At 51.9% G+C, this 24,184-nt stretch overlaps 1 protein-coding gene across 1 annotated transcript in view; it reads left to right on the forward strand.

Moving 5' to 3' along the window:
- The window catches only part of LEMD3 (LEM domain containing 3), a 141,401-nt gene that overhangs the window by 77,821 nt on the left and 39,396 nt on the right, over positions 1-24,184 (forward strand). Inside the window, exons 8-10 of the mRNA XM_075344861.1 lie at positions 854-956; positions 9,584-9,759; positions 10,080-10,161. Coding sequence (XP_075200976.1) covers positions 854-956; positions 9,584-9,759; positions 10,080-10,161 — 361 coding nt within the window. The remainder of the gene's footprint in view (positions 1-853; positions 957-9,583; positions 9,760-10,079; positions 10,162-24,184) is intronic.

Consider the following 24,184-nt stretch of genomic DNA (forward strand, 5'->3'; position numbering starts at 1 on the left):
TGCCTACCAATGTTCTCAGGTGCCCCCACCGCCGGGGATTAAGGCGCACTCTACCAGAGCTGTCGGTGCCTCCTGGGCTTTCAGGCACCAGGCTACGGCTCAGCAGGTTTGTCAGGCTGCCACTTGGTCTAGTCTGCACACCTTTTCGAAGCACTACAAAGTGCATGCTCATGCTTCGGCAGATGCGAGCTTGGGCAGACGCATCCTTCAGGCGGCTGTCGCCCATTTGTGAAGTTAGGTTTTGCCTACTTCTCAGTTTGGTTTATTTCCCACCCATGGACTGCTTTGAGACGTCCCATGGTCTGGGTCTCCCATAAGGAACGATGAAGAAAAAGAGAATTTTGTTTACTTACCGTAAATTCTTTTTCTTATAGTTCCGACATGGGAGACCCAGCACCCTCCCTGTTGCCTGTTGGCAGTTCTTGTTCCGTGTGTTTCACCGGCTGTTGTTGTAGACAGAGGTTCCGGTTTTTCCGAGTTTTACTCTCTCTACTTATGGGTGGATGTCCTCCTTCAGCTTTTGCACTGAACTGGTTAGATTGTCATCCAGGGGGTGTATATAGCCCGGAGGGAGGAGCTACACGTTTTGAGTGTAGTACTTTGTGTGTCCTCTGGAGGCAGTAGCTATACACCCATGGTCTGGGTCTCCCATGTCGGAACTATAAGAAAAAGAATTTGCGGTAAGTAAACAAAATTCTCTTTTTTAAATACAGTGCAATGTATTGCAATTGTGTAGTCACTTGGTTCATATTTCTGTAATGCCTGCTGCCATCTTCTGGGTGTGTGGGGTCTGTTTACTAGTGCTTATACTATTTACCTCTGCATTACATAACACATAAAACTGTACTTTCAGATGTTTTAAAAAGTCACAATGAAGCTTGCCAGGAAAACAAAGAACTAGAGCCATATACACCAATCCCCCATGTGAGAGATGCCTTGATACCTCCATGTGACAGGTATGTTACTGGTTTATTTGGCTTGTATAACATCGTATTCCATAGCGCTTTACAGTGTCATCACTGTCCCCATTGAGACATACAATCTCCATTCCCTATCAGTATGTCTTTGGAGTGTGGGAGGGAGAACATACAAACTCCTTGCAGATGTCCTAGGTGGGATTTGAACCCAGGACCCCTGCTGCAAAGTGACGGTGCTATCCACTGAACCAATTTGATCGTACAATGAAAGTACTAGCTCCGGCATGCACAAAAGTGATGTCAGTCATATTTGTAAAACAGCTGGTATTAAGAACTACGAATAACTCTTTCCTGGGATCTTGAGAAGATGGAGTAAAGGTCAACATGCCTGAAGTCTATTCATGGCCTTTTCAACTGCCATACAAGAGATCTGTACTCTGGATCATTAAGGGTCCCAGTGGTCAAGCAAATTCCCCCCCCATCTATTGTGGAGTTACTGGTAATCTAGGCATTTTGGCACCTAAATGGGTGTTATCATAGCTTTCACTGAGGGCATGTAGATCTTCCGCCTTATCATGCTTACCAATCCTAAGCAGTAAGGCTATGTGCGCATGTATGCGTAATTCATGCAGTTACGCTGCGCTTTGTAGCGCAGCGTAACTGCATGCGTTCTGCGTCCCCTGCACAGTCTATGGAGATTGTGCAGGGGCCGTGCGCACGTGGCGTTTTAGAGCGCAGCGCTTCGGCTGCTGCCCGAAGCGCTGCGTTCTAAGAAGTGACATGTCACTTCTTCCGTGCGCTTTGCCGGCAGCTCCTGCTCGATCTATGGCAGGAGCTGCAGGCAGAGCGCATGGAATCGGCTTTTTTTTTCTTCACTACGGACATTTTCTGCAGCGATTTAAAGCGCACATGTGCTCTTCAGATCGCTGCAGAAATTTCTGCAGGGCTAGTACGCAACGTGCGCACATAGCTTAACACTCAAAAGGAGAGCACATGCCACCACAATAGCTTTCAGCTGGTTTCTCTGTGACCTAAGTGGCCCGATCTGCTGTTCTCCTTCTGCATGAGTCTGTATAGGGAGGGGCAGTGCAACCTGACGTGATGTCACTAAAGGCCCTTTTAACTTCTGGAGTCTCTAGTAACTGAAGAGGCAGGCTGGTATGTAACTTATGTGCAGTGTATGTCATGACCTGATTATGTTTGAACAAATGTTGACTTTTCATTATTGGGAGGGGAGAGTTGATTGTTCATGAATAAAATTAAAAAAAAAAAAAAAATCACCTCCCCCATGAAAATAGCCCTTGCGTATCCTTTTGAGCAAGAGTCTTATTTTCAGGGAAACACGGTAAATATAAAACCTGTGCGGTTCTGGAGCGTGTTGGTACATCATGTAGTCTCTCACAAGTGAAAAGTAGCCCAAATGGGAAAGAATTGGAGAACCTGACAGCTGATGCCCGCTCCACAGATATCATGGATCAGACCCTGGCTGCATTATTTTAGTAATGTGTGACTGAAACCGTGGGGACTGTCACTCCGGAGACTTGTTCTTCCCCGATCCCCCCCCCCCCCTGTTAACCCTTATGTGACGGGTCTCCCTGTGTGAATGTATAGAATAAAAACATATCACTCCAGGGTTAAAGCTGCTGGGGACCCTACCTCTCCCAACTAGTCAACCAGGCGGCTTCTCTAACACGCCTGAGTGTCGGAGTCAAAAGTGCTTGCCTGAATTCATATGTCTAATGTGTGACACGTCTGTTGTTGGGTTCCCTTTTTAAATGTAGACTTACTGTGAACATCCAGAAAGTCTGTGAACCATTCAGAATTTCTTCGGCGCTCCATTGGGAGACCCAGACGATTGGGGTGTATAGTACTGCCTCCGGAGGCCACACAAAGCATTACACTAAAAAGTGTAAGGCCCCTCCCCTTCTGGCTATACACCCCCAGTGGGATCACTGGCTCACCAGTTTTCTGCTTTGTGCGAAGGAGGTCAGACATCCACGCATAGCTCCACTGTTTTTAGTCAGCAGCAGCTGCTGACTATGTCGGATGGAAGAAAAGTGGGCCCATATGGGGCCCCCAGCATGCTCCCTTCTCACCCCACTTTTGTCGGGTGTTTGTTAAGGTTGAGGTACCCATTGCGGGTACGGAGGCTGGAGCCCACATGCTGTTTTCCTTCCCCATCCCCCCTCAGGGCTCTGGGTGAAGTGGGATCTTACAGGTCTCCAGGCACTGAGACCGAGCTCCATCCACAGACCCAGAGAACCTGCTGGATATGGAGCTGAGTATCGTCAGGGACAGGGCCCTGCTACATTAAGGTACTCTGTGTCCCCGTACACATCGCGCGCACACACACACCAGCATTGCTGGGAGTACTAGTGCGCCGGGGACAACAGCGCGGAGCGCTCGTGCTATTATTCACGGCAGCTTTGCTGTGTGAATTTATGTATTGGGAACTGCCGCGCCGGGCCGCTGCTAGGTGTTTTTACACTGTGGCGCGGCTGGGACTTGTGGTGCGCCGGGGACTCCGCGCTGGCCGTGCACATGGACGGCCGCGCTTATTACTCGAGTCCCCGGCTTTGCGGCCTAGTTTTCGTTTCGTTCCCGCCCCCAGCCCTGCCAGTCAGGGGAGAGGCGGGACGCTGTACAGAAAGTCAGCGCCGAGGGCTGGAGTCTGCTTTGCATTCTCCAGCCCCCTTCACTGGACACAGTGGGACGCCGGTTTCCTGCTCTTGCCTGGGGCACGCCCACGGCCCGCCCCTCGTCACACGAGCTGGAGAAGGACGCCGGCAGCCATTCCTGCAGTCCGAGCTGGCAGCCAGTCACAGGACTCTGGCGACCACACACCCGCCTATAGGCGGGCGGTAAGCAGCACCTGAAGTGCTGACCCCACTAAATACGATTGTGTCCATTTGTATTTTATGCTTACACGGCACTGTAGGTCGCTATTTTTGGCTATATGCCCTCTTAGATGGCGAGACAACAGCAGCAAAAAAGCAAGGGTGCCAAGGCACAGGCTTTCTAAGCTGCTCATATTGCATGTGCTGAAGTGCTCATTTGTACTTTATGCTTGTATGCTATACATTGCACTGTACGGTCGCTATTCTCGGCTATATGCTCCTAGATGGCTAGACTACAGCAGCAAAAAAGCAACACAGGCTTTCTATGCTGCTTTTACTGCATGTGATACTGTTCCACCGGCAGGTTCCACTGACCCCCGTTGTGTGCAATGCTCCCAATCTGTAGCACTTGGTCAGCCGGGGTCTCTACTAGAGGTGGCCAAAGGAACCACCTGTGAACCCTGTCCATGGACAGGGACGGTGTTGCAGTTTCGGCTGCTAGATTGTCATGGGATAGTGACTTGCAGTCCAGACAGGCCATGGGCAATCTTGATCATTGCTCCCTGGCCACCCTCATGTGGAACAAAATCAGTGCTCCGGGGGGGTCCCAGGCATTCCAGGGTGAAGGCTCTGACACGGACGACAGTCCCAGACAGCCTAAGCGAGCTCGCTGGGAGCGGCACTCGGCTTCATCACTAGTCAGGGTCACAGCAGAGGACTCTCTGTATGATGAGGCAGACGTCGCTGATCAGGACTTTGATCCTGACACCGCTCTCAATCCGGATACACCGGATGGTGACGCCATAGTGAATGATCTTATAGCGTCCAGCAATGGCATGTTGGATATCTCTCCCCCAGCTCCTTCAGTGGAGGAGTCAGCTTCCCAACAGGAGAAATCCCATTTCAGTATCTCAAGCGTACATTGAGTACTTTTCTGGCCACGCTGACTTCAGAGAAGCAGTGCAGAATCACCACGCTTACCAGATAAGCTTTTCTCCAAATGTATTAAGGATACATGTTATCCCTTTCCCCCTGACGTGGTCAGGCGCTGGACCCAGGGTCCAAAGGTGGATCCCCCAATCTCCAGGCTTGCGGCTAGATCCATAGTTGCAGTGGAGATGGGACTTCACTTAAAGATGCCACAGACAGATGGACCTCTGGTTGAAATCTGTCTATGAAGCTATCGGCGTGTCGGTTGCTCCGGCATTCGCAGCCGTATGGGCACTCTAAGCTATGTCAGCTGGTCTTGCGCAGCTGGTCTTGAGCACAGGTACATCTGTGCCGCAGGTAGCGTCCTTATCCTCGCAATGTCTGCATTGCGACTTACCCTATTAATGCTGTCCGAGAGAGACAGTCGAGGTTTCGGTCCTTCCCAGGCTCGGGCAGGTCCAAATTGTCCTAGTCCAAAAGGGCTCAAAAGGCTCAGAGGGGCTCAGATTCCAGGCGGGCCCAATCACGCCCAAGGAAGGCAGCCAGAGGAACCGCTTCCAAGGCGGTCTCCTCATGACTTTAAGCTCTCTCTCTCCGCATCCGCGGTTGGTGGCAGACTCTCTCGCCTTGGCGACATTTTGCTGCCACAGGTCACAGACCGGTGGGTGAGAGACATTGTGTCTCACGTGTACAGGATAGAGTTCTGTTCTCGGCCTCCGGCTCGATTCTTCAGAACTTCCCCACCTACCCACCGAGCCGATGCTCTTCTGCAGGCAGAAGGAGTGGTAATTCCTGTTCCTCTTCAGGAACAAGACACGGTTTTTCCTCCAATCTGATTGTGGGGGACCTAAAACTGCTCAACAAGCACGTGAAGGCCAGGCGGTTCCGGATGGCATCCCTCCGCTCCGTCATTGCCTCAATGTCTCAAGGAGATTTCCTAGCATCAATAGACACAGGATGCTTATCTCCACGGGCCGATTGCTCCAGAGCACCAACGTTTGCTACGTTTCGTTATTGAAGACGAGCATCTTCAGTTCGTAACCCTGCCCTTCGGTCTGGCGACAGCCCTACGGGTTTTCACCAAGTTCAGGGCAGCAGTGGGAGCAGTCCTGCACTCTCATCCTTCCCTGGACGGTCGACTAGTCAAGGCACCCTCTCAAGAGGCATGCCAACACAGCCTGAGCGTAGCGCTGGAGACTCTCCAGAGTTTCGGGTGGATCATCAACTTCTCAAGGTTAAATCTGACACCGACCCAATCGCTGACATATCTGGGCATGGAGTGTCACGCTCCCTCAGCGATAGTGAAGCTTCCTCTGGACACGTTCACTACAGACCGGGGTGCAGTCTCTCCTTCACGGCCAGTCACACCCCTTAACACGACTCATGCAGAGGCACTTTCGCGCAGTTTCATCTGCGTCCACTCCAATGTGGCATTCTTTGCCAATGGGATGGGAAGTCGACGTCCCTAGAAGGAACGTCCCCCTTCTCAGACGGTCAAGGACTCTCTTCAGAGGAGTCCATCCTTCAAATCAATGTGCTGGAAATCTGGGCAGTGTATCTTGCCCTGCAAGCCTTCCAGCCGTGGCTGGAAAGCACACACATCCGAATTCAGTCGGACAACTCCACAGCGGTGGCGTACATCTACCACCAAGGCGGAACACGCAGTCGGCAAGCCTCCCAGGAAGTCCGGCGGAGTCTGATGGGGGTGGAAGACAGAGCATCCACCATATCCGCAGTTCACATCCCGGGCGCAGAAAACTGGGAAGCAGACTTCCTCAGTTGCCAGGGTATGGACGCAGGGGAAGGGTATCTTCACCCGGACGGTTTTCAGGAAATCTGTCAACGCTGGGGGATGCTGAACGTCGACCTAATAGCGTCTCGGCACAACATCAAGGTTCCGATTTTCATGGCGCGGTATCACGATCAAAGAGCTCTGGCGGCAGACGCCTTAGTTCAGGTTTGGTCGCAGTTCCAGCTACCTATGTGTTTCCCCCTCTGACACTGCTGCCCAGAGGGCTACGCAACATCAGGTCCGTTTGCCGCCGCGCCATCCTCATCGCCACAGACTGGCCAAGGAGGTCGTAGTCCCCGGATCTGTGGCATCTCACGGTCTGCCAACCGTGGGCACTACCAGCCCGGCCAGACTTACTGTCCCAAGGGCCGTTTTTTCCATCTGAATTCTACGACCCTGAACCTGACGGTATGGCCTTTGAGTCCTGAATCCTAGCGTCTTCAGGATTATCTCAGGACGTCATTGCCACCATGAGACAGACTAGAAAACCGACATCTGCCAAGATCTACCACAGGATGTGGAGGATATTCTTCTCTTAATGCTCTGCTCAGGGAGTGTCTCCCTGCCCATTTGCATTCCCTACTTTTCCTTCCTTCCTGCAATCTGGTTTGGAAAAAGGTTGTCACTCGGCTCCCTCAAAGGACAAGTCTCAGCGCTATCTGTATTCTTCAGAAGCGCCTAGCACCACTTCCTCAGGTACACACGTTCCTGCAGGAGGTTTGTCACATTGTCCCTCTGTACAAACGGCCGTTGGACCCATGGGATCTGAACAGGGTACTAATTGCTCTCCAGAAGCCGCCCTTCGAGCCTCTGAGAGATGTTTCACTCTCTCGACTTTCCCAGAAACAGGCCTTTCTGGTAGCGGTCACGTCTCTTAGGAGAGTGTCCGAGCTAGCAGCGCTGTCATCCAAAACCTTCCTTCCTGGTGTTTCACCAAGGCAAGGCAGTGCTGCGCCCGATTCCGGAGTTCTCCCTAAGGTGGTATCCCCCTTTCATCTCAATCAGGATATCTCCTTACCTTCCTTATGCCTCATCCATTTCATCGATATGAAATGGATTTGCATTTGTTGGATCTGGTGAGAGCACTCAGAATCTACTTTTCCCGCACGGCGCCTCTGCGCCGCTCGGATGCACTCTGTGCTTGTCGCTAATCAAGGAACCAATTCTTGAAGCCTACTGTTCTGCTGGGCTTCCGGTTCCATCAGGGCTGAAAGCCCATTTTACCAGAGCCGTGGGTGCGCCCTAGGCATTACGGCACCAGGCTACGGCTCAGCAGGTGTGCCAGGCAGCTACCTGGTCGAGTCTGCACACTTTCACCAAGCATTGTCAGGTGCATACCTACGCTTAGGCGGATGCCAGCTTAGGTAGAAGAGTCCTGCAGGCGGCGGTTGCCTCCTTGTAGGGAAGGGCTGTTTTACAGCTCTAACATGAGGTATTTCTTTACCCACCCAGGGACAGCTTTTGGACGTCCCAATCGTCTGGGTCTCCCAATGGAGCGCCGAAGAAGAAGGGAATTTTGTTACTTACCGTAAATTCCTTTTCTTCTAGCTCCTATTGGGAGACCCAGCACCCGCCCTGTTGTCCTTCGGGATTTTTGGTTGTTTTTCGGGTACACATGTTGTTCATGTTGAATGGTTTTCAGTTCTCCGATGTTACTTCGGAGTGAATTTGTTTAAACCAGTTATTGGCTTTCCTCCTTCTTGCTTTTGCACTAAAACTGGTGAGCCAGTGATCCCACTGGGGGTGTATAGCCAGAAGGGGAGGGGCCTTACACTTTTTAGTGTAATGCTTTGTGTGGCCTCCGGAGGCAGTACTATACACCCCAATCGTCTGGGTCTCCCAATAGGAGCTAGAAGAAAAGGAATTTACGGTAAGTAACAAAATTCCCTTCTTTCCCTATTTCTGTATAGATTTGACCTAAAACTACATCAGATTTTCCCTATCCTAAAACCAAATCAAATGGCTCAAATATTTGATTTGGGAGGAGGTGGGTGTGAGTGGGCAACCAGTTTGTTTGTTCTTTTTATATAAATAAAAAAAAAAAAAATCAAATTTTAATCTTCAAAGCACACTTGTAGAAGTGCCCAAATCCGCCTAAAAGTGTCGCTGAAACTACTCGGAAAGTGGACATAATCAACAGCAAGTTCTAAAAGATATTGCTGTGCATATGTTCTGGGTGTGTTTTTTTTTTTTTTTTTTTTTAACTGCTTCAGTGACGCAGTTAAGTGATTCTTCGTCACTGTACTTCACAGTACACCGTAAAAGATGACCAGCAGAGCCACAAGATTGACGCCAAAACCTAGGAAAATTTGGCAGCTCCCCTACTGTCTAAGACACCCTATGCTCATAACCCTTAGATGCTGTGTAGCTTTTAAAGGGAACCAAACATCAGGATTTTGGTATATAAGGTGCAGCCAGTGCAGTACTGGCACCATCAGGCACAGTGTACATGCCATTAGTGGGCAGCTCGGGTGTTTAGGCTGTGAAATCCATGTTTATGAAGTTTGAAAATTCATCCACTTTCTGATTGACGTGTGCACCTCTCCAGATAATATCCGGGCGGGTTATGCACATGATTACCACCCCCCACCCGCCGCCTGTTCCTCCCTCTCTGGCTGTATGCAAATTTCTAATCAGTTACACGGCGTCTGATTTGGCGCCTGTGCATAGCACTTATCTCCAGCGCCATGTTTTTGAAGCCCGCATACAGTGTTTGGTGTCTGAGAGGGCAGCGCATGCGCCCTCTCTTCTTCATATCTCGTGACAGCGGGAGCGCGCGCAGTGTCACAACAGAACTGGAGAACAGCTGATCTTGCCTATTAGCTGCAGCAGACGTCCATAAACATGGATTTCACAGCCTAAGATAAATGCTATGCGCAGGCATGTGCTTAATCAGCCCGGACGTTATCAGCAGAGGTGCACACGTCAATCAAAAAGTGGAACTTCATCAACATGGATTTCACAGACTAAACACCCGAGCTGCCCACTAATGACATGTACACACTGTGCCTGATATACCAAAATCCTGATGTTTGGTTCCCTTTTAAGAGCTTTGTTTGCTTGTGGTTGTGACTTTTAAAACCGCCTTATATTTTCTTTTTGTGCAGGAAAAAAATGAAAAAGGTTTGGAAAAGAGCAGTTGAATTCCTGGATTCCAATGAATCTCGTGTACGTACTGAAACAAAGCAAATTGGAGGAGCAGACTTCCTTGTATGGAAATGGACTCAGCCGTCTACATGTGAAAAACCTTCAGTCATCCCGTCTAAAGTGTGGCAAGGAAAGGGTGGGTGTGTTGGCTTTATAGCTTTTCCCGAACGCACAAGTTGTCTTGCTGTTCTTGAGAGCAACCATAGAAAGAATTGTGCAAATGAGCTCCTTATTTTGCAGCTTGCCTTTTGGGCAGCAGACTTCTTTACATAAGTGGTTTCTCTCCTCACAGCTAGTAAACACAATGTCTAGAACAGTAGAGCAGAAATATTATAAATTTATTTTTTTTTTTGTGTGTGTAACAAATTGAACAATATAAAGTGCAGCTTCTCCATTGCCATAGTGGTCCGAGTTGAGGGGAAAAAACAAAACTTCTTTTTTTTTTTTTCATTACAGCTTTCCATTTGGATAAAAGAAATTCCCCTCCAAACAGCCTCACTCCTTGTTTAAAGATACGGAACATGTTTGACCCAGTCATGTAAGTATAAAAGTTTAAGTGTTAGTAATGTTAATGCGCCATCAATGTAAAACTAGTGGACAACCTCTTTACCCTCTTCACCCATAAGCCTATTTACACCTTCCTGACCGGTTCATTATTTTGCAATATTCTGACCAGTGTTACATTGACGTAATAACTTTAAGAACCCTTCAATGGATCCCAGTGATTCTGAATTTTTTTTTTTTTTTTTGTGACAAATTAAACTTTTAGGACGATATTTTTTTGTTTTTTTTATTTGTGAACATTTTGCAATTTTCAAACTTGAATTTTTTAAGTCGAGTTGTCACACAAAATGGTAAATATATAATTTTGCATTTTCACGAGGGTAAGGAGAAAAATGCACGCTACAATTTGTTGTGCAATTTCTCCTGAGTGCACAGATACCCAGTATGTGTGGAAATCTACTGTTTGGACGCACGACTGGGAAGGAGCTCAATTTTAAATTTTAGTGCTCAAAATTGTTTGGAGCTGATGGTGGATGTCCTGTTGTGTTTGGGAAGCCCCTGATGTGCCTAAACTATGGAGCCCCCCCCCCCCCCCCCCCCAAAGTAATCCCATTTTGGAAATGACCCCTCACGGAACCTGTTTAGAGGTTTGGGGAGCAACTTGAACTGCCCAGGTGCTTCAAAGAATTTTATGACATTGAGCCGTGAAAATGAAGAAAGCTTTTCTTCGGCGCTCCATTGGGAGACCCAGACGATTGGGGTGTATAGCACTGCCTCCGGAGGCCACACAAAGCAATTACACTAAAAAGTGTAAGGCCCCTCCCCTTCTGGCTATACACCCCCAGTGGGATCACTGGCTCACCAGTTTTCTGCTTTGTGCGAAGGAGGTCAGACATCCACGCATAGCTCCACTGTTTAGTCAGCAGTAGCTGCTGACTATATCGGATGGAAGAAAAGAGGGCCCATATGGGGCCCCCAGCATGCTCCCTTCTCACCCCACTTGCGGTTTGTAAGGTTGAGGTACTCATTGCGGGTACGGAGGCTGGAGCCCACATGCTGTTTTCCTTCCCCATCCCCCTGAAGGGCTCTGAGGAAGTGGGATCTTACCGGCCACCAAGCCCTGAGGCCGGGCTCCATCCACAGACCCATAGAACCTGCTGGATGTGGAGCGGGAGTGCCGTTCAGGGACAAGGCCCTGCAAGTTTCAGGTACTCTGTGTCCCCGTATGGCAGCGCACCCCAGGCTTGCTGGGTGTGCTAGTGCGCCGGGGACTGTAGCGCTGTGCGCTGGGCTTATAGTCCCCGCAGATTACTGGGGGACTTTATGTGTGTGGATCGCCGCGCCGACCGCCCCTGGAGCGGCGGCGCAGCTGCGACTTGTAGTGCGCCGGGGACGCGCCGACCGCGCTTTTACGGCGGCGGCGCTTCTAACTTTAGTCCCCGGCTTTCTGCGGCCTAGCTCCGCTTCGTTAACGCCCCCCACCCTGTCAATCAGGGTAGGGGAGAGACGTTGTTCAATCGGCAGCGCCGAGGGCTGGAGCACGATTTACATGCTCCAGCCCTCTCACTGAGCACAGTAGGACACAGGCTTCGCGCTTTTTCTCTGTGCACGCCCTAGGCCCGCCCCCAGGCTTGCAGCTCCCCAGGACGCCGGCAGCCATTATACACATGCAGTCTGGCTGGAGAACGGACGCAGGCTCTGGGGGACCCAGGCTAGGGGTTTCTGGCGACCACACACCCGCGCTAAGCGGGCGGTAAGCAGCACATACGTGCGGCCCCACTAGTGCCACAGTGTTATATTTTTCGCTGTACATAGACACTGCTGTGTCTAGATATATTTATATACTGCACTGTAAGGTCGCTTCTTGGCTGTACACCCTATATTGCTTTGAGGAGACAACAGCATGTCATCCGCAAAACGCAAGGGTGCCAAGGCACGGGCTGTATACACTACTTGTACAGCATGCGGGGCTAATCTACCAGCAGGCTCCAACGACTCTCATTGTGTGCAATGTTCAGTCCCAGTGGCACTTCGTCAGCCAGAGCCTATTGTGGTGGTAGCCCAGGCAGAGACGCCTGTGAACCCTGCCCCGGTGACGGGGACAGAATTTGCAGTCTTTGCTGATAAAATGTCTGTGACTATGACAAAAATCCTGGAAACCTTGCAGTCCAGGCCAGTTGCTCAGACCATAGACACTGCTGTGTCTATGTTCCCCGGCCCCCCTCAGTTGGAACTAATCCGTACTTCAAGGGGGTCCCAGGCATCACAGGCTGAGGGCTCTGACTCCGATGACAGTCCCAGTCCGCCTAAGCGAGCTCGCTGGGAGAGACCCTCCACGTCATCACGCGGATCAGGGTCTCAGCGAGAAGGGTCCCTATATGAGGGTTCAGAGGTGGGTGATCAGGAGTCTTGTCCTGACGCCGCACTCAATTTGGATACGCCAGATGGTGACGCCATGGTAAATGACCTTATAGCGGCCATCAATAGGCTGTTGGATATTTCTCCCCCAGCCCCTTCTGCAGAGGAGGCAGCTGCACAGCAGGAGAAATTCCATTTCCTGTATCCCAAGCGTAAATTGAGTACTTTTCTGGACCACTCTGACTTCAGAGAATCCATCCAGAAACACAATACTTATCCGGACAAGCGTTTTTCTAAACGCCTTAAGGATACACGTTATCCTTTTCCCCCTGACGTGGTCAAACGCTGGACCCAGTGTCCAAAAGTGGACCCTCCAATATCCAGGCTTGCAGCTAGATCCATAGTTGCAGTGGAGGATGGGGCTTCACTTAAAGATGCCAATGACAGACAGATGGACCTTTGGTTGAAATCTGTCTATGAAGCTATCGGCGCGTCGTTTGCTCCAGCATTCGCGGCCGTGTGGGCGCTCCAAGCTATTTCAGCTGGTCTGGCACAGGTGGACTCTCTCATACGTCCAGCAGTGCCGCAAGTGGCGTCCCTAACTACGCAAATGTCTGCGTTTGCGACCTACGCTATCAATGCGGTACTGGACTCTACGAGCCGTACCTCAATGGCATCTGCCAACTCTGTAGTTTTGCGCAGAGCCTTGTGGTTAAAGGAATGGAAAGCAGATTCTGCTTCTAAAAAATGTTTAACCAGCTTGCCATTATCTGGAGACAGACTGTTTGGTGAGCAATTGGCGGAAATCATTAAACAGTCCAAAGGTAAGGACTCCTCCTTACCCCAGCCCAGATCAAGCAAACCTCCACAGAGGAAGTGGCAGTCGAAGTTTCGGTCCTTTCGAGGCTCGGGCAAGCCCCAATTCTCCTCGTCCAAAGGGACTCAGAAAGAGCAAAGGAGCTCTGATTCCTGGCGGGCTCACTCACGCCCCAAGAAAGCAACCGGAGGTACCGCTTCCAAGGCGGCTGCCTCATGACTTTCGGCCGCCTCCCTCCGCATCCTCGGTCGGTGGCAGGCTCTCCCGCTTTTGCGACATTTGGCTGCCACAGGTCAAAGACCGGTGGGTAACAGACATTTTGTCTCACGGGTACAGGATAGAGTTCAGTACTCGGCCTCCGCCTCGGTTCTTCAGAACTTCCCCACATCCCGACCGAGCAGATGCCCTTCTGCAGGCGGTGAATTCTCTAAGAGCAGAAGGAGTGGTGGTCCCTGTTCCTCTTCAGGAACGAGGTCAAGGTTTTTACTCCAATCTCTTTGTGGTGCCAAAAAAGGACGGCTCATTCCGTCCTGTTCTGGACCTAAAACTGCTCAACAAGCATGTGAACGCCAGGCGGTTCCGGATGGAATCCCTCCGCTCAGTCATTGCCTCAATGTCTCAAGGAGATTTCCTAGCATCAATAGACATCAAGGATGCTTATCTCCACGTGCCGTTTGCTACAGAGCACCAACGCTTTCTACGCTTCGTGATAGGAGACGACCATCTTCAGTTCGTAGCTCTGCCATTTGGTCTAGCGACAGCCCCACGGGTGTTCACCAAGATCATGGCGGCAGTGGTAGCAGTCTTGCACTCTCAGGGACACTCTGTGATCCCTTACTTGGACGATCTACTGGTCAAGGCACCCTCTCAAGAGGCATGCCAACTCAGCTTGACTGTTGCACTGGAGACTCTCCAGACGTTCGGGTGGATCATCAACTTCTCAAAGTCAAATCTGTCACCGACCCAATCACTAACGTATCTTGGCATGGAGTTTCATACTCTCTCAGCGATAGTGAAGCTTCCGCTGGACAAGCAGAGGTCACTACAGACTGGGGTGCCGGCTCTCCTTCAAAGTCAGTCGCACTCCTTAAGACGCCTCATGCACTTCCTCGGGAAGATGGTGGCGGCAATGGAAGCGGTTCCGTTTGCGCAGTTTCATCTGCGCCCACTTCAATGGGACATTCTCCGCCAATGGGACGGGAAGTCAACATCCCTGGACAGGAAAGTCTCCCTTTCCCAGACGGCCAAAGACTCTCTGCAGTGGTGGCTTCTGCCCACCTCATTATCACAGGGAAGATCCTTCCTACCACCGTCTTGGGCGGTGGTCACGACAGACGCGAGTCTGTCAGGGTGGGGAGCAGTTTTTCTCCACCACAGGGCTCAGGGTACGTGGACTCAGCAGGAGTCCACCCTTCAGATCAATGTTCTGGAAATCAGAGCAGTGTATCTTGCCCTACTAGCCTTCCAGCAGTGGCTGGAAGGAAGGCAGATCCGAATTCAGTCGGACAACTCCACAGCGGTGGCATACATCAACCACCAAGGGGGGACACGCAGTCGGCAAGCCTTCCAGGAAGTCCGGCGGATTCTGATGTGGGTGGAAGCCACAGCCTCCACCATATCCGCAGTTCACATCCCCGGCGTAGAAAACTGGGAAGCAGACTTCCTCAGTCGCCAGGGCATGGACGCAGGGGAATGGTCCCTTCACCCAGACGTGTTTCAGGAAATCTGTCACCGATGGGGAAGGCCGGACGTCGACCTCATGGCGTCCCGGCACAACAACAAGGTCCCAACCTTCATGGCACGGTCTCGCGATCACAGAGCGCTGGCGGCAGACGCCCTAGTGCAAGATTGGTCGCAGTTCCGGCTCCCTTATGTGTTTCCACCTCTGGCACTCTTGCCCAGAGTGCTACGCAAGATCAGATCCGATTGCAGCCGCGTCATACTCGTCGCCCCAGACTGGCCGAGGAGGGCGTGGTATCCGGATCTGTGGCAGCTCACGGTCGGCCAACCGTGGGCACTACCAGACCGACCAGACTTACTGTCCCAAGGGCCGTTTTTCCATCGGAATTCTGCGGCCCTAAACCTGACTGTGTGGCCATTGAGTCCTGGATCCTAGCGTCTTCAGGATTGTCCCAAGGGGTCGTTGCCACCATGAGACAGGCTAGGAAGCCCACGTCCGCTAAGATCTACCATAGAACGTGGAGGATATTCTTATCCTGGTGCTCTGCTCAGGGAGTGTCCCCCTGGCCATTTGCATTGCCTACCTTTCTTTCTTTCCTGCAATCTGGGTTAGAAAAAGGTTTGTCGCTCGGCTCCCTTAAAGGTCAGGTCTCGGCGCTATCCGTCTTTTTTCAGAGGCGTTTGGCACGCCTTCCTAAGGTGCGCACGTTCCTACAGGGGGTTTGCCATATCGTACCCCCGTACAAGCGGCCGTTAGATCCATGGGATCTGAACAGGGTACTAGTTGCCCTCCAGAAGCCGCCCTTCGAGCCTCTGAGGGAGGTTTCACTTTCTAGACTATCACAGAAAGTGGCTTTTCTGGTAGCGATCACATCTCTTCGGAGAGTGTCTGAGCTGGCAGCACTATCATCCAAGGCTCCCTTCCTGGTCTTCCACCAGGACAAGGTAGTGCTGCGCCCCATTCAGGAGTTTCTCCCGAAGGTGGTATCCTCTTTTCATCTTAATCAGGATATCTTTTTGCCTTCGTTTTGTCCTCATGCAGTTCATCGGTATGAGAAGGAGTTACATTTGTTAGATCTGGTGAGAGCACTCAGAATCTACATTTCCCGCACTGCGCCCTTGCGCCGTTCGGATGCACTCTTTGTCCTTGTCGCTGGTAAGCGCAAAGGGTCGCAGGCTTCTAAGGCCACCCTGGCTCGATGGATCAAAGAACCAATTCTTGAAGCCTACCGTTCTGCTGGGCTTCCGGTTCCATCAGGGCTGAAGGCCCATTCTACCAGAGCCGTGGGTGCATCCTGGGCATTGCGACACCAGGCTACGGCTCAACAGGTGTGCCAGGCAGCTACCTGGTCGAGTCTGCACACTTTCACCAAACATTATCAGGTGCATACCTATGCTTCGGCGGACGCCAGCCTAGGTAGAAGAGTCCTGCTGGCGGCAGTTGCCTCCCCGTAGGGGAGGGCTATCTTGCAGCTCTAACATGAGGTATTTCTTTACCCACCCAGGGACAGCTTTTGGACGTCCCAATCGTCTGGGTCTCCCAATGGAGCGCCGAAGAAGAAGGGAATTTTGTTACTTACCGTAAATTCCTTTTCTTCTAGCTCTTATTGGGAGACCCAGCACCCGCCCTGTTGTCCTTCGGGATTTTTGGTTTGTTTGCGGGTACACATGTTGTTCATGTTGAACGGTTTTCAGTTCTCCGACGTTACTCGGAGTGAATTTGTTTAAACCAGTTATTGGCTTTCCTCCTTCTTGCTTTTGCACTAAAACTGGTGAGCCAGTGATCCCACTGGGGGTGTATAGCCAGAAGGGGAGGGGCCTTACACTTTTTAGTGTAATTGCTTTGTGTGGCCTCCGGAGGCAGTGCTATACACCCCAATCGTCTGGGTCTCCCAATAAGAGCTAGAAGAAAAGGAATTTACGGTAAGTAACAAAATTCCCTTCTTTAACCACAAATTTTGCTTCAACCCCCAAATTCACTAGGGTAACAGGAGAAATTGCACAACAAATAGTACAGTCTATTATCTCCAGAGTACGCCAATACCCCATATTTGGTCAAACTACTTTTGAGGTACAGGGAAAAGTGAGAAAGGGAAGGAGCGCTATATTGTAGTGCAGATTTACTTGGAATGGTTTGCAGGTGCCATGTTACATTGGCAGAGCCCCTGAGGTGCCAGAACAGCAGAAACCCTGCCCACAAATGACACCCTCCCCCCCCCCCCCCATTTTACAAACCACACCCCTGAGTTCATTTAGGCGATCAGTGAGCATATTGACACTACAGTTGTCACACAATTTTATAATATTGGACATTGAACAATTCCCCCCCCCCATTTAAAATGTTTTAACCCCAGATTTCCAATTTTTTTTTTTTTTTTTTTTTTTTTTTTTTTTCTTCACAAGAGGAATAGGTAACAAATGCCCCATAATGTTACACCACTTTTCCTGAACTTGAAAATATCCCACTTGTGACTGTACAGTACTGTTTGGCCACATGGGAGTGAAGGCGCGCCATTTAATTTTTTAAAGCAGATTTCTTTGTGGCTCCATTGGAAGACCCAGACAATTGGGTGTATAGCTTCTGCCTCCGGAGGCCACACAAAGTATTACACTTTAAAAAGTGTAACCCCTCCCCTCTGCCTATACACCCTCCCGTGGATCACTGGCTCCTCAGTTTTATGCTTTGTGTGGAAGGAGGCACACATCCACTCATGCATTCTCATATTAGTTATGTCGGTTGGAAGAAAAGAGGGCCCCCACGGGGCCCCCGGCATGTTCCCTTCTCACCCCACTACGTCGGCGGTGTTAAGGTTGAGGTACCCATTGCGGGTACAAAGGCCGGAGCCTCATGCCGTCTCCTTCACCATCCCTTAGCGGCTCTGGGAGAAGTGGGATCCTGAGCATTCATCCATTTACTGGGACCGTGCCCCCTCCGCAGCCCCTGTGGGAATCTGCCGGACCGGAGTCTATTCAACCTCAGGGACCGGGCCCTGCAACTCGAAGGTACTCTGTGTCCCCATTGGGGACTGTGCAGGGAGCGCACCTTCTTCCTGGACGCTGCGGCAGCTGCTGAATTGAGAAGGCCGGCGGACTTCCGCGCCGACCGTGCCTGCTTGTCGGGCGCGGTCTCAAATTTAGTCCCCGGCTTCATCGCGGCCTAGTCGCAAAAATCCCGCCCCCGGGCCTGCCTGTCAGGGGTAAGGGCGGGACTGCCGACCTGACGTCGGATGTGAGGGTTGGAGCATCCTGCATGTTTCCTCCCCCCTCACTGATCACTGTGGGGACCCCAGATTCCCGCACTTTCCTGGCGCCGCCCACGGCTCCACTCCTCCCCTGAGAGCTCCGGCAGCCATTTTTTGGCATTCTGCCGGTGGAGGATTCTCAGTGAACAGCTCTGCAGCTCCGGGGGACCTAAGGCAGGGAATCTGGAGGACACACACTCCGCTTGTTAGCGGTCGGTAAGCCACACCGGTCACCCGGTGCTGGTCCCCCTAGGGTGCCGGAATAGATACGTATTTATATATATATTTCTGTTCGGTCGGGCTGTATACCCTTTTTTGCCCATATACCCTCAGTGATCATTCTCCTAGGAGACAACAGCATGTCGTCCACAAGGAGCAAAGCTGTTAAGGCACAGGGTTTTTCTTCAGCGCTCTATTGGGAGACCCAGACGATTGGGGTATAGCTACTGCCTCCGGAGGCCACACAAAGCACTACACCAAAAAGTGCAAGGCCCCTCCCCTTCTGGCTATACCCCCCCGTGGTATCACGGGTTCTCCAGTTTTCAAGCTTTGTGCGAAGGAGGTCAGACATCCATACATAGCTCCACAGATTTTAGTCAGCAGTAGCTGCTGACTATTTCGGATGGAAGAAAAGAGGGCCCATATAGGGCCCCCAGCATGCTCCCGTCTCACCCGTGGATGGTGTTGTACGGTTGAGGTACCTATTGCTGGTACAGAGGCTGGAGCCCCACATGCTGCTTTCCTTCCACATCCCCTTGTAGGGCTCTGTGGAAGTGGGATCCTGCCGGCTTCTAAGCTCTGACGCCGGGCTCCATCCACAGACCCAGTTGAACCTGATGGATATGGAGCAGGAGTACAATCAGGGACAAGGCCCTGCATCATACAGGTACTCTGTGTCCCCGGCAGGCACAGACACACTCCGGGCTGGCTGGGTGTTGTAGTGCGCCGGGGACCGTAACGTTGGAGTTAGTGTTCCTACAGTTTACTGGGGGACTTTGTGTTGTGGGAACGCAGCGCCGACCCCCACTGGATCGGGCGGCGCTGCTGTGACTTGTGGTGCGCCGGGGACACGCCGACCGCGCTTTTACGGCGGCGGCGTTTATAACTTTAGTCCCCGGCTTTTTGCGGCCTAGCTCCGCTTCGTTCCCGCCCCCACCCTGTCAATCAGGGTAGGGGAGAGACGCTGTTTCGCAGCAGCGACGAGGGCTGGAGCCTGATTTACATGCTCCAGCCCTCTCACTAGGCACAGAGGGAAGCAGGCTTCCCGCTCTTAGCCAGGAACGCCCAGGGCCCGCCCCCCCTCTTCTCCCAGGACGCCGGCAGCCATTACATGCAGTCTGGCTGGAGGAAGGACGCAAGGCTCTGGGAGACCTGGACTAGGGGGCTTTTGGCGACCACACACCCGCTCTTAAGCGGGCGGTAAGCGGCATTTCAGCTGGCCCCTCTAGTGCCTCAGTGTGTATTGGTGTACTGTGTCACCAGATATATATATTTATTTATTTCTTGCACTGTGAGGTCGCTTCCTGGCTGGATACCCAGATCGCTCTGAGGAAGCAGCAACATGTCATCCACAAAACGCAAGGCTGCCAAGGCTAGGGCTGGAGGATGATCAAAAGAAATCGGGTTAAATGCTGCGCTAAAAACCACAATCCAAAGATATATCGTGAAATCCTTTTCTTTATTTTCACAGGTCAACGCGTTTCAAAAGGCATCTCCACCTTCTTCATCAGGACAAAAGTCAGAAAGGAACAGCATAACCTAAGGCTAGGGCTGTGTACACTGCGTGTGCTGCATGTGGGGCTGCTCTACCAGCAGGCTCCGATGACCCCCATTGTGTGCAATGCTCCGATCCGGTGCTGCTTCGCCAGCCGGAGTCCGGAGAGGTAGTGACCCAGGCTGAGACGCTTGTAAGTTCTGTCCCGGCGCCAGGGACAGACTTTGCAGTTTTTGCTGATAGAATGTCTGTGACTATGACAAAAATCCTTGAAACTTTGCAATCCATGTCTGGGGCTCAGTCTTTGGACTCGGCGAGGTCTCTGTCCTCTGGCCCCCCTCAGCTGGATCCAATCCAGACTACAAGGGGGTCCCCGGCTTCACAAGCTGAGGATTATGACTCAGATGATAGCCCCAGCCACCCTAAGCGAGCTCGCTGGGAAAGACCCTCAACGTCATCACACTGCTCAGGGTCTCAGCGCAATCAGTCTCCCTGTGAGGTGTCTGAAGAGAGTGATCAGGAATCCACTCCTGGAACCCCTCTCAACCTGGATACCCCTGATGGGGACGCCATGATAAACGACCTCATCTCAGCCATCAATAGGCTGTTAGATATTTCTCCCCCAGCCCCTTCAGCAGAAGAGGCAGCTGCAGAGCAGGAGAAGTTTCGTTTCCTCTATCCCAAGCGTAAATTGAGTGCTTTGTTGGATCACTCTGACTTCAGAGAATCAATCCAGAAACACGACGCTCACCTAGAAAGACGTTTCTCTAAACGTTCTAGGGATACACGTTATCCTTTCCCCCCTGATGTGGTCAAGCGCTGGACCCAGTGTCCAAAGGTAGACCCCCCGATTTCCAAACTTGCAGCTAGATCCATAGTTGCAGTGGAGGATGGCGCTTCACTTAAAGATGCCAATGACAGACAGATGGACCTTTGGTTAAAATCTGTCTATGAAGCTATCGGCGCGTCGTTTGCTCCGGCATTCGCAGCCGTATGGGCTCTCCAGGCTATTTCAGCTGGTTTAGCAAAAGTGGATGCTATCATACATCCAGCAGTGCCACAAGTGGCGTCCCTTACCTCGCAGATGTCTGCGTTTGCGTCTTACGCTATCAATGCGGTCCTAGAATCTACCAGCCGCACCTCAATGGCGTCCGCCAATTCGGTAGTTTTGCGCAGAGCCTTGTGGTTAAGGGACTGGAAGGCAGATGCTGGTTCCAAAAAATGTTTAACCAGCTTGCCTTTATCTAGAGATAGACTGTTTGGCAAGCCATTGGCTGACATCATTAAGCAGTCCAAGGGTAAAGACTCTTCTTTACCCCAGCCCAGAACAAGCAAACCTCAGCAGAAAAAGTGGCAGCAGAGGTTTCAGTCCTTTCGAGGTTCGGGCAAGACACCATTTACCTCGTCCAAAGGGTCTCAGAGGACGCAAAGAAACTCAGATTCCTGGCGGGCTCACGCACGCCCCAAGAAAGCAAATGGAGGAACCGCTTCCAAAGCGGCTACCTCATGACTTCCAGCCCCCTCCCGCCGAATCTCCGGTCGGGGGCAGGCTCTCCCGCTTTTGCGACATTTGGCTGTCACAGGTCAAGGACCGGTGGGTGACAGACATTTTGTCTCGCGGGTACAGAATCGAGTTCAGTTCTCGTCCTCCAGCCCGATTCTTCAGAACCTCCCCACATCCAGACCGAGCAGATGCTCTGCGGCAGGCGGTGGACTCCCTAAGAGCGGAAGGAGTAGTGATCCCTGTCCCTCCTCAGGAACAGGGTCGAGGGTTTTACTCCAATCTCTTTGTGGTTCCAAAAAAGGACGGCTCATTCCGTCCTGTTCTGGACCTAAAACTGCTCAACAAACATGTGCACGCCAGGCGGTTCCGGATGGAAACCCTACGATCTGTCATTGCCTCAATGTCTCGAGGAGACTTCCTTGCCTCAATAGACATCAAAGATGCTTATCTCCACGTGCCAATTGCTACAGAACATCAACGTTTTCTACGTTTTGTGATAGGAGACGACCATCTTCAGTTCGTAGCTCTGCCATTCGGTCTGGCGACAGCCCCACGGGTCTTCACCAAGGTCATGGCGGCAGTGGTAGCAGTCTTGCACTCTCAGGGACACTCGGTGATCCCTTACCTAGACGATCTACTGGTCAAGGCACCCTCTCAAGAGACATGCCAACTCAGCCTGAATGCTACGCTGGAGACTCTACAGTCTTTCGGATGGATCATCAACTTTCCAAAGTCGATCCTGTCACCGACCCAATCACTCACGTATCTTGGCATGGAGTTCCATACTCTAGCAGCGATAGTGAAGCTTCCGCTGAACAAACAGCGATCACTACAAACAGGGGTGCAATCTCTCCTTCAGGGTCAGTCGCACCCCTTGCGGCGCCTCATGCACTTCCTAGGGAAGATGGTGGCAGCCATGGAAGCAGTTCCATTTGCGCAGTTTCATCTGCGCCCACTTCAATGGGACATTCTCCGCCAATGGGACGGAAAGTCAACGTCACTAGACAGGAAAGTCTCCCTTTCCCAGACGGCCAAGGACTCTCTACAATGGTGGCTCCTTCCCACCTCATTGTCTCAGGGAAGATCCTTCCTGCCCCCATCCTGGGCAGTGGTCACGACAGATGCGAGTCTGTCAGGGTGGGGAGCAGTTTTTCTCCACCACAGGACTCTGGGAACGTGGACTCCGCAGGAGTCCACCCTTCAGATCAATGTTCTGGAAATCAGGGCAGTGTATCTTGCCCTACTAGCCTTCCAACAGTGGCTGGAAGGAAAGCAGATCCGAATCCAGTCGGACAACTCCACAGCGGTGGCATACATCAACCACCAAGGAGGGACGCGCAGTCGGCAAGCCTTCCAAGAAGTCCGGCGCATTCTAATGTGGGTGGAAGACACAGCATCCACCATATCCGCGGTTCACATCCCAGGCGTCGAAAACTGGGAAGCAGACTTCCTCAGTCGCCAGGGCATGGACGCAGGGGAATGGTCCCTTCACCCGGACGCGTTTCAGGAAATCTGTCGCCGCTGGGGAGTGCCGGACGTCGACCTAATGGCGTCCCGGCACAACAACAAGGTCCCGGCATTTATGGCGAGGTCGCGCGATCAAAGAGCTCTGGCGGCAGACGCCTTAGTACAAGATTGGTCGCAGTTCCGGCTCCCATACGTATTCCCGCCTCTGGCACTCTTGCCCAGAGTCTTACGCAAGATCAGATCCGATTGCAGCCGCGTCATACTCGTCGCCCCAGACTGGCCGAGGAGATCGTGGTATCCGGATCTGTGGCATCTCACGGTCGGCCGACCGTGGTCACTTCCAGACAGACCAGACTTACTGTCCCAAGGGCCGTTTTTCCATCAGAATTCTGCGGCCCTGAACCTGACTGTGTGGCCATTGAGTCCTGGATCCTAGCGTCTGCAGGATTATCCCAAGGAGTTGTAGCCACAATGAGACAGGCTAGAAAGTCGACTTCTGCTAAGATCTACCACAGAACGTGGAAGATTTTCTTATCCTGGTGTTCCGCTCAGGGAGTGTCTCCCTGGCCATTTGCATTGCCCACTTTTCTTTCTTTCCTGCAATCGGGGTTAGAAAAGGGCTTGTCGCTCAGCTCCCTTAAAGGGCAAGTATCGGCAATATCCGTGTTTTTTCAGAAGCGTCTAGCACGTCTTCCTAAGGTGCGCACGTTCCTGCAGGGGGTCTGTCATATTGTGCCCCCGTACAGGCGGCCGTTAGATCCATGGGATCTGAACAGGGTACTAGTTGCTCTCCAGAAGCCGCCTTTCGAGCCTCTGAAGGAAGTTTCCTTTTCTCGCCTGTCACAGAAAGTGGCGTTTCTTGTTGCGATCACATCGCTTCGGCGAGTGTCGGAGCTGGCAGCTCTGTCATCCAAGGCTCCCTTCCTGGTGTTCCACCAGGACAAGGTAGTGCTGCGCCCCATTCCGGAGTTTCTCCCTAAGGTCGTCTCCTCGTTTCATCTTAATCAGGATATATCCTTGCCTTCCTTTTGTCCTCATCCGGTTCACCGGTATGAAAAGGACTTACGTTTGCTGGATCTGGTGAGAGCACTCAGAATCTACATTTCCCGCACGGCGCCCATGCGCCGTTCCGATGCACTTTTTGTCCTTGTCGCTGGTCCGCGCAAGGGGTTGCAGGCTTCTAAAGCCACCCTGGCTCGATGGATCAAAGAACCAATTCTAGAGGCCTACCGTTCTGCGGGGCTTCCGGTTCCTTCAGGGCTAAAAGCCCACTCA

The sequence above is a fragment of the Anomaloglossus baeobatrachus genome, chromosome 4, assembly GCF_048569485.1.
Source record: "Anomaloglossus baeobatrachus isolate aAnoBae1 chromosome 4, aAnoBae1.hap1, whole genome shotgun sequence".
NCBI lineage: Eukaryota > Metazoa > Chordata > Amphibia > Anura > Aromobatidae > Anomaloglossus > Anomaloglossus baeobatrachus.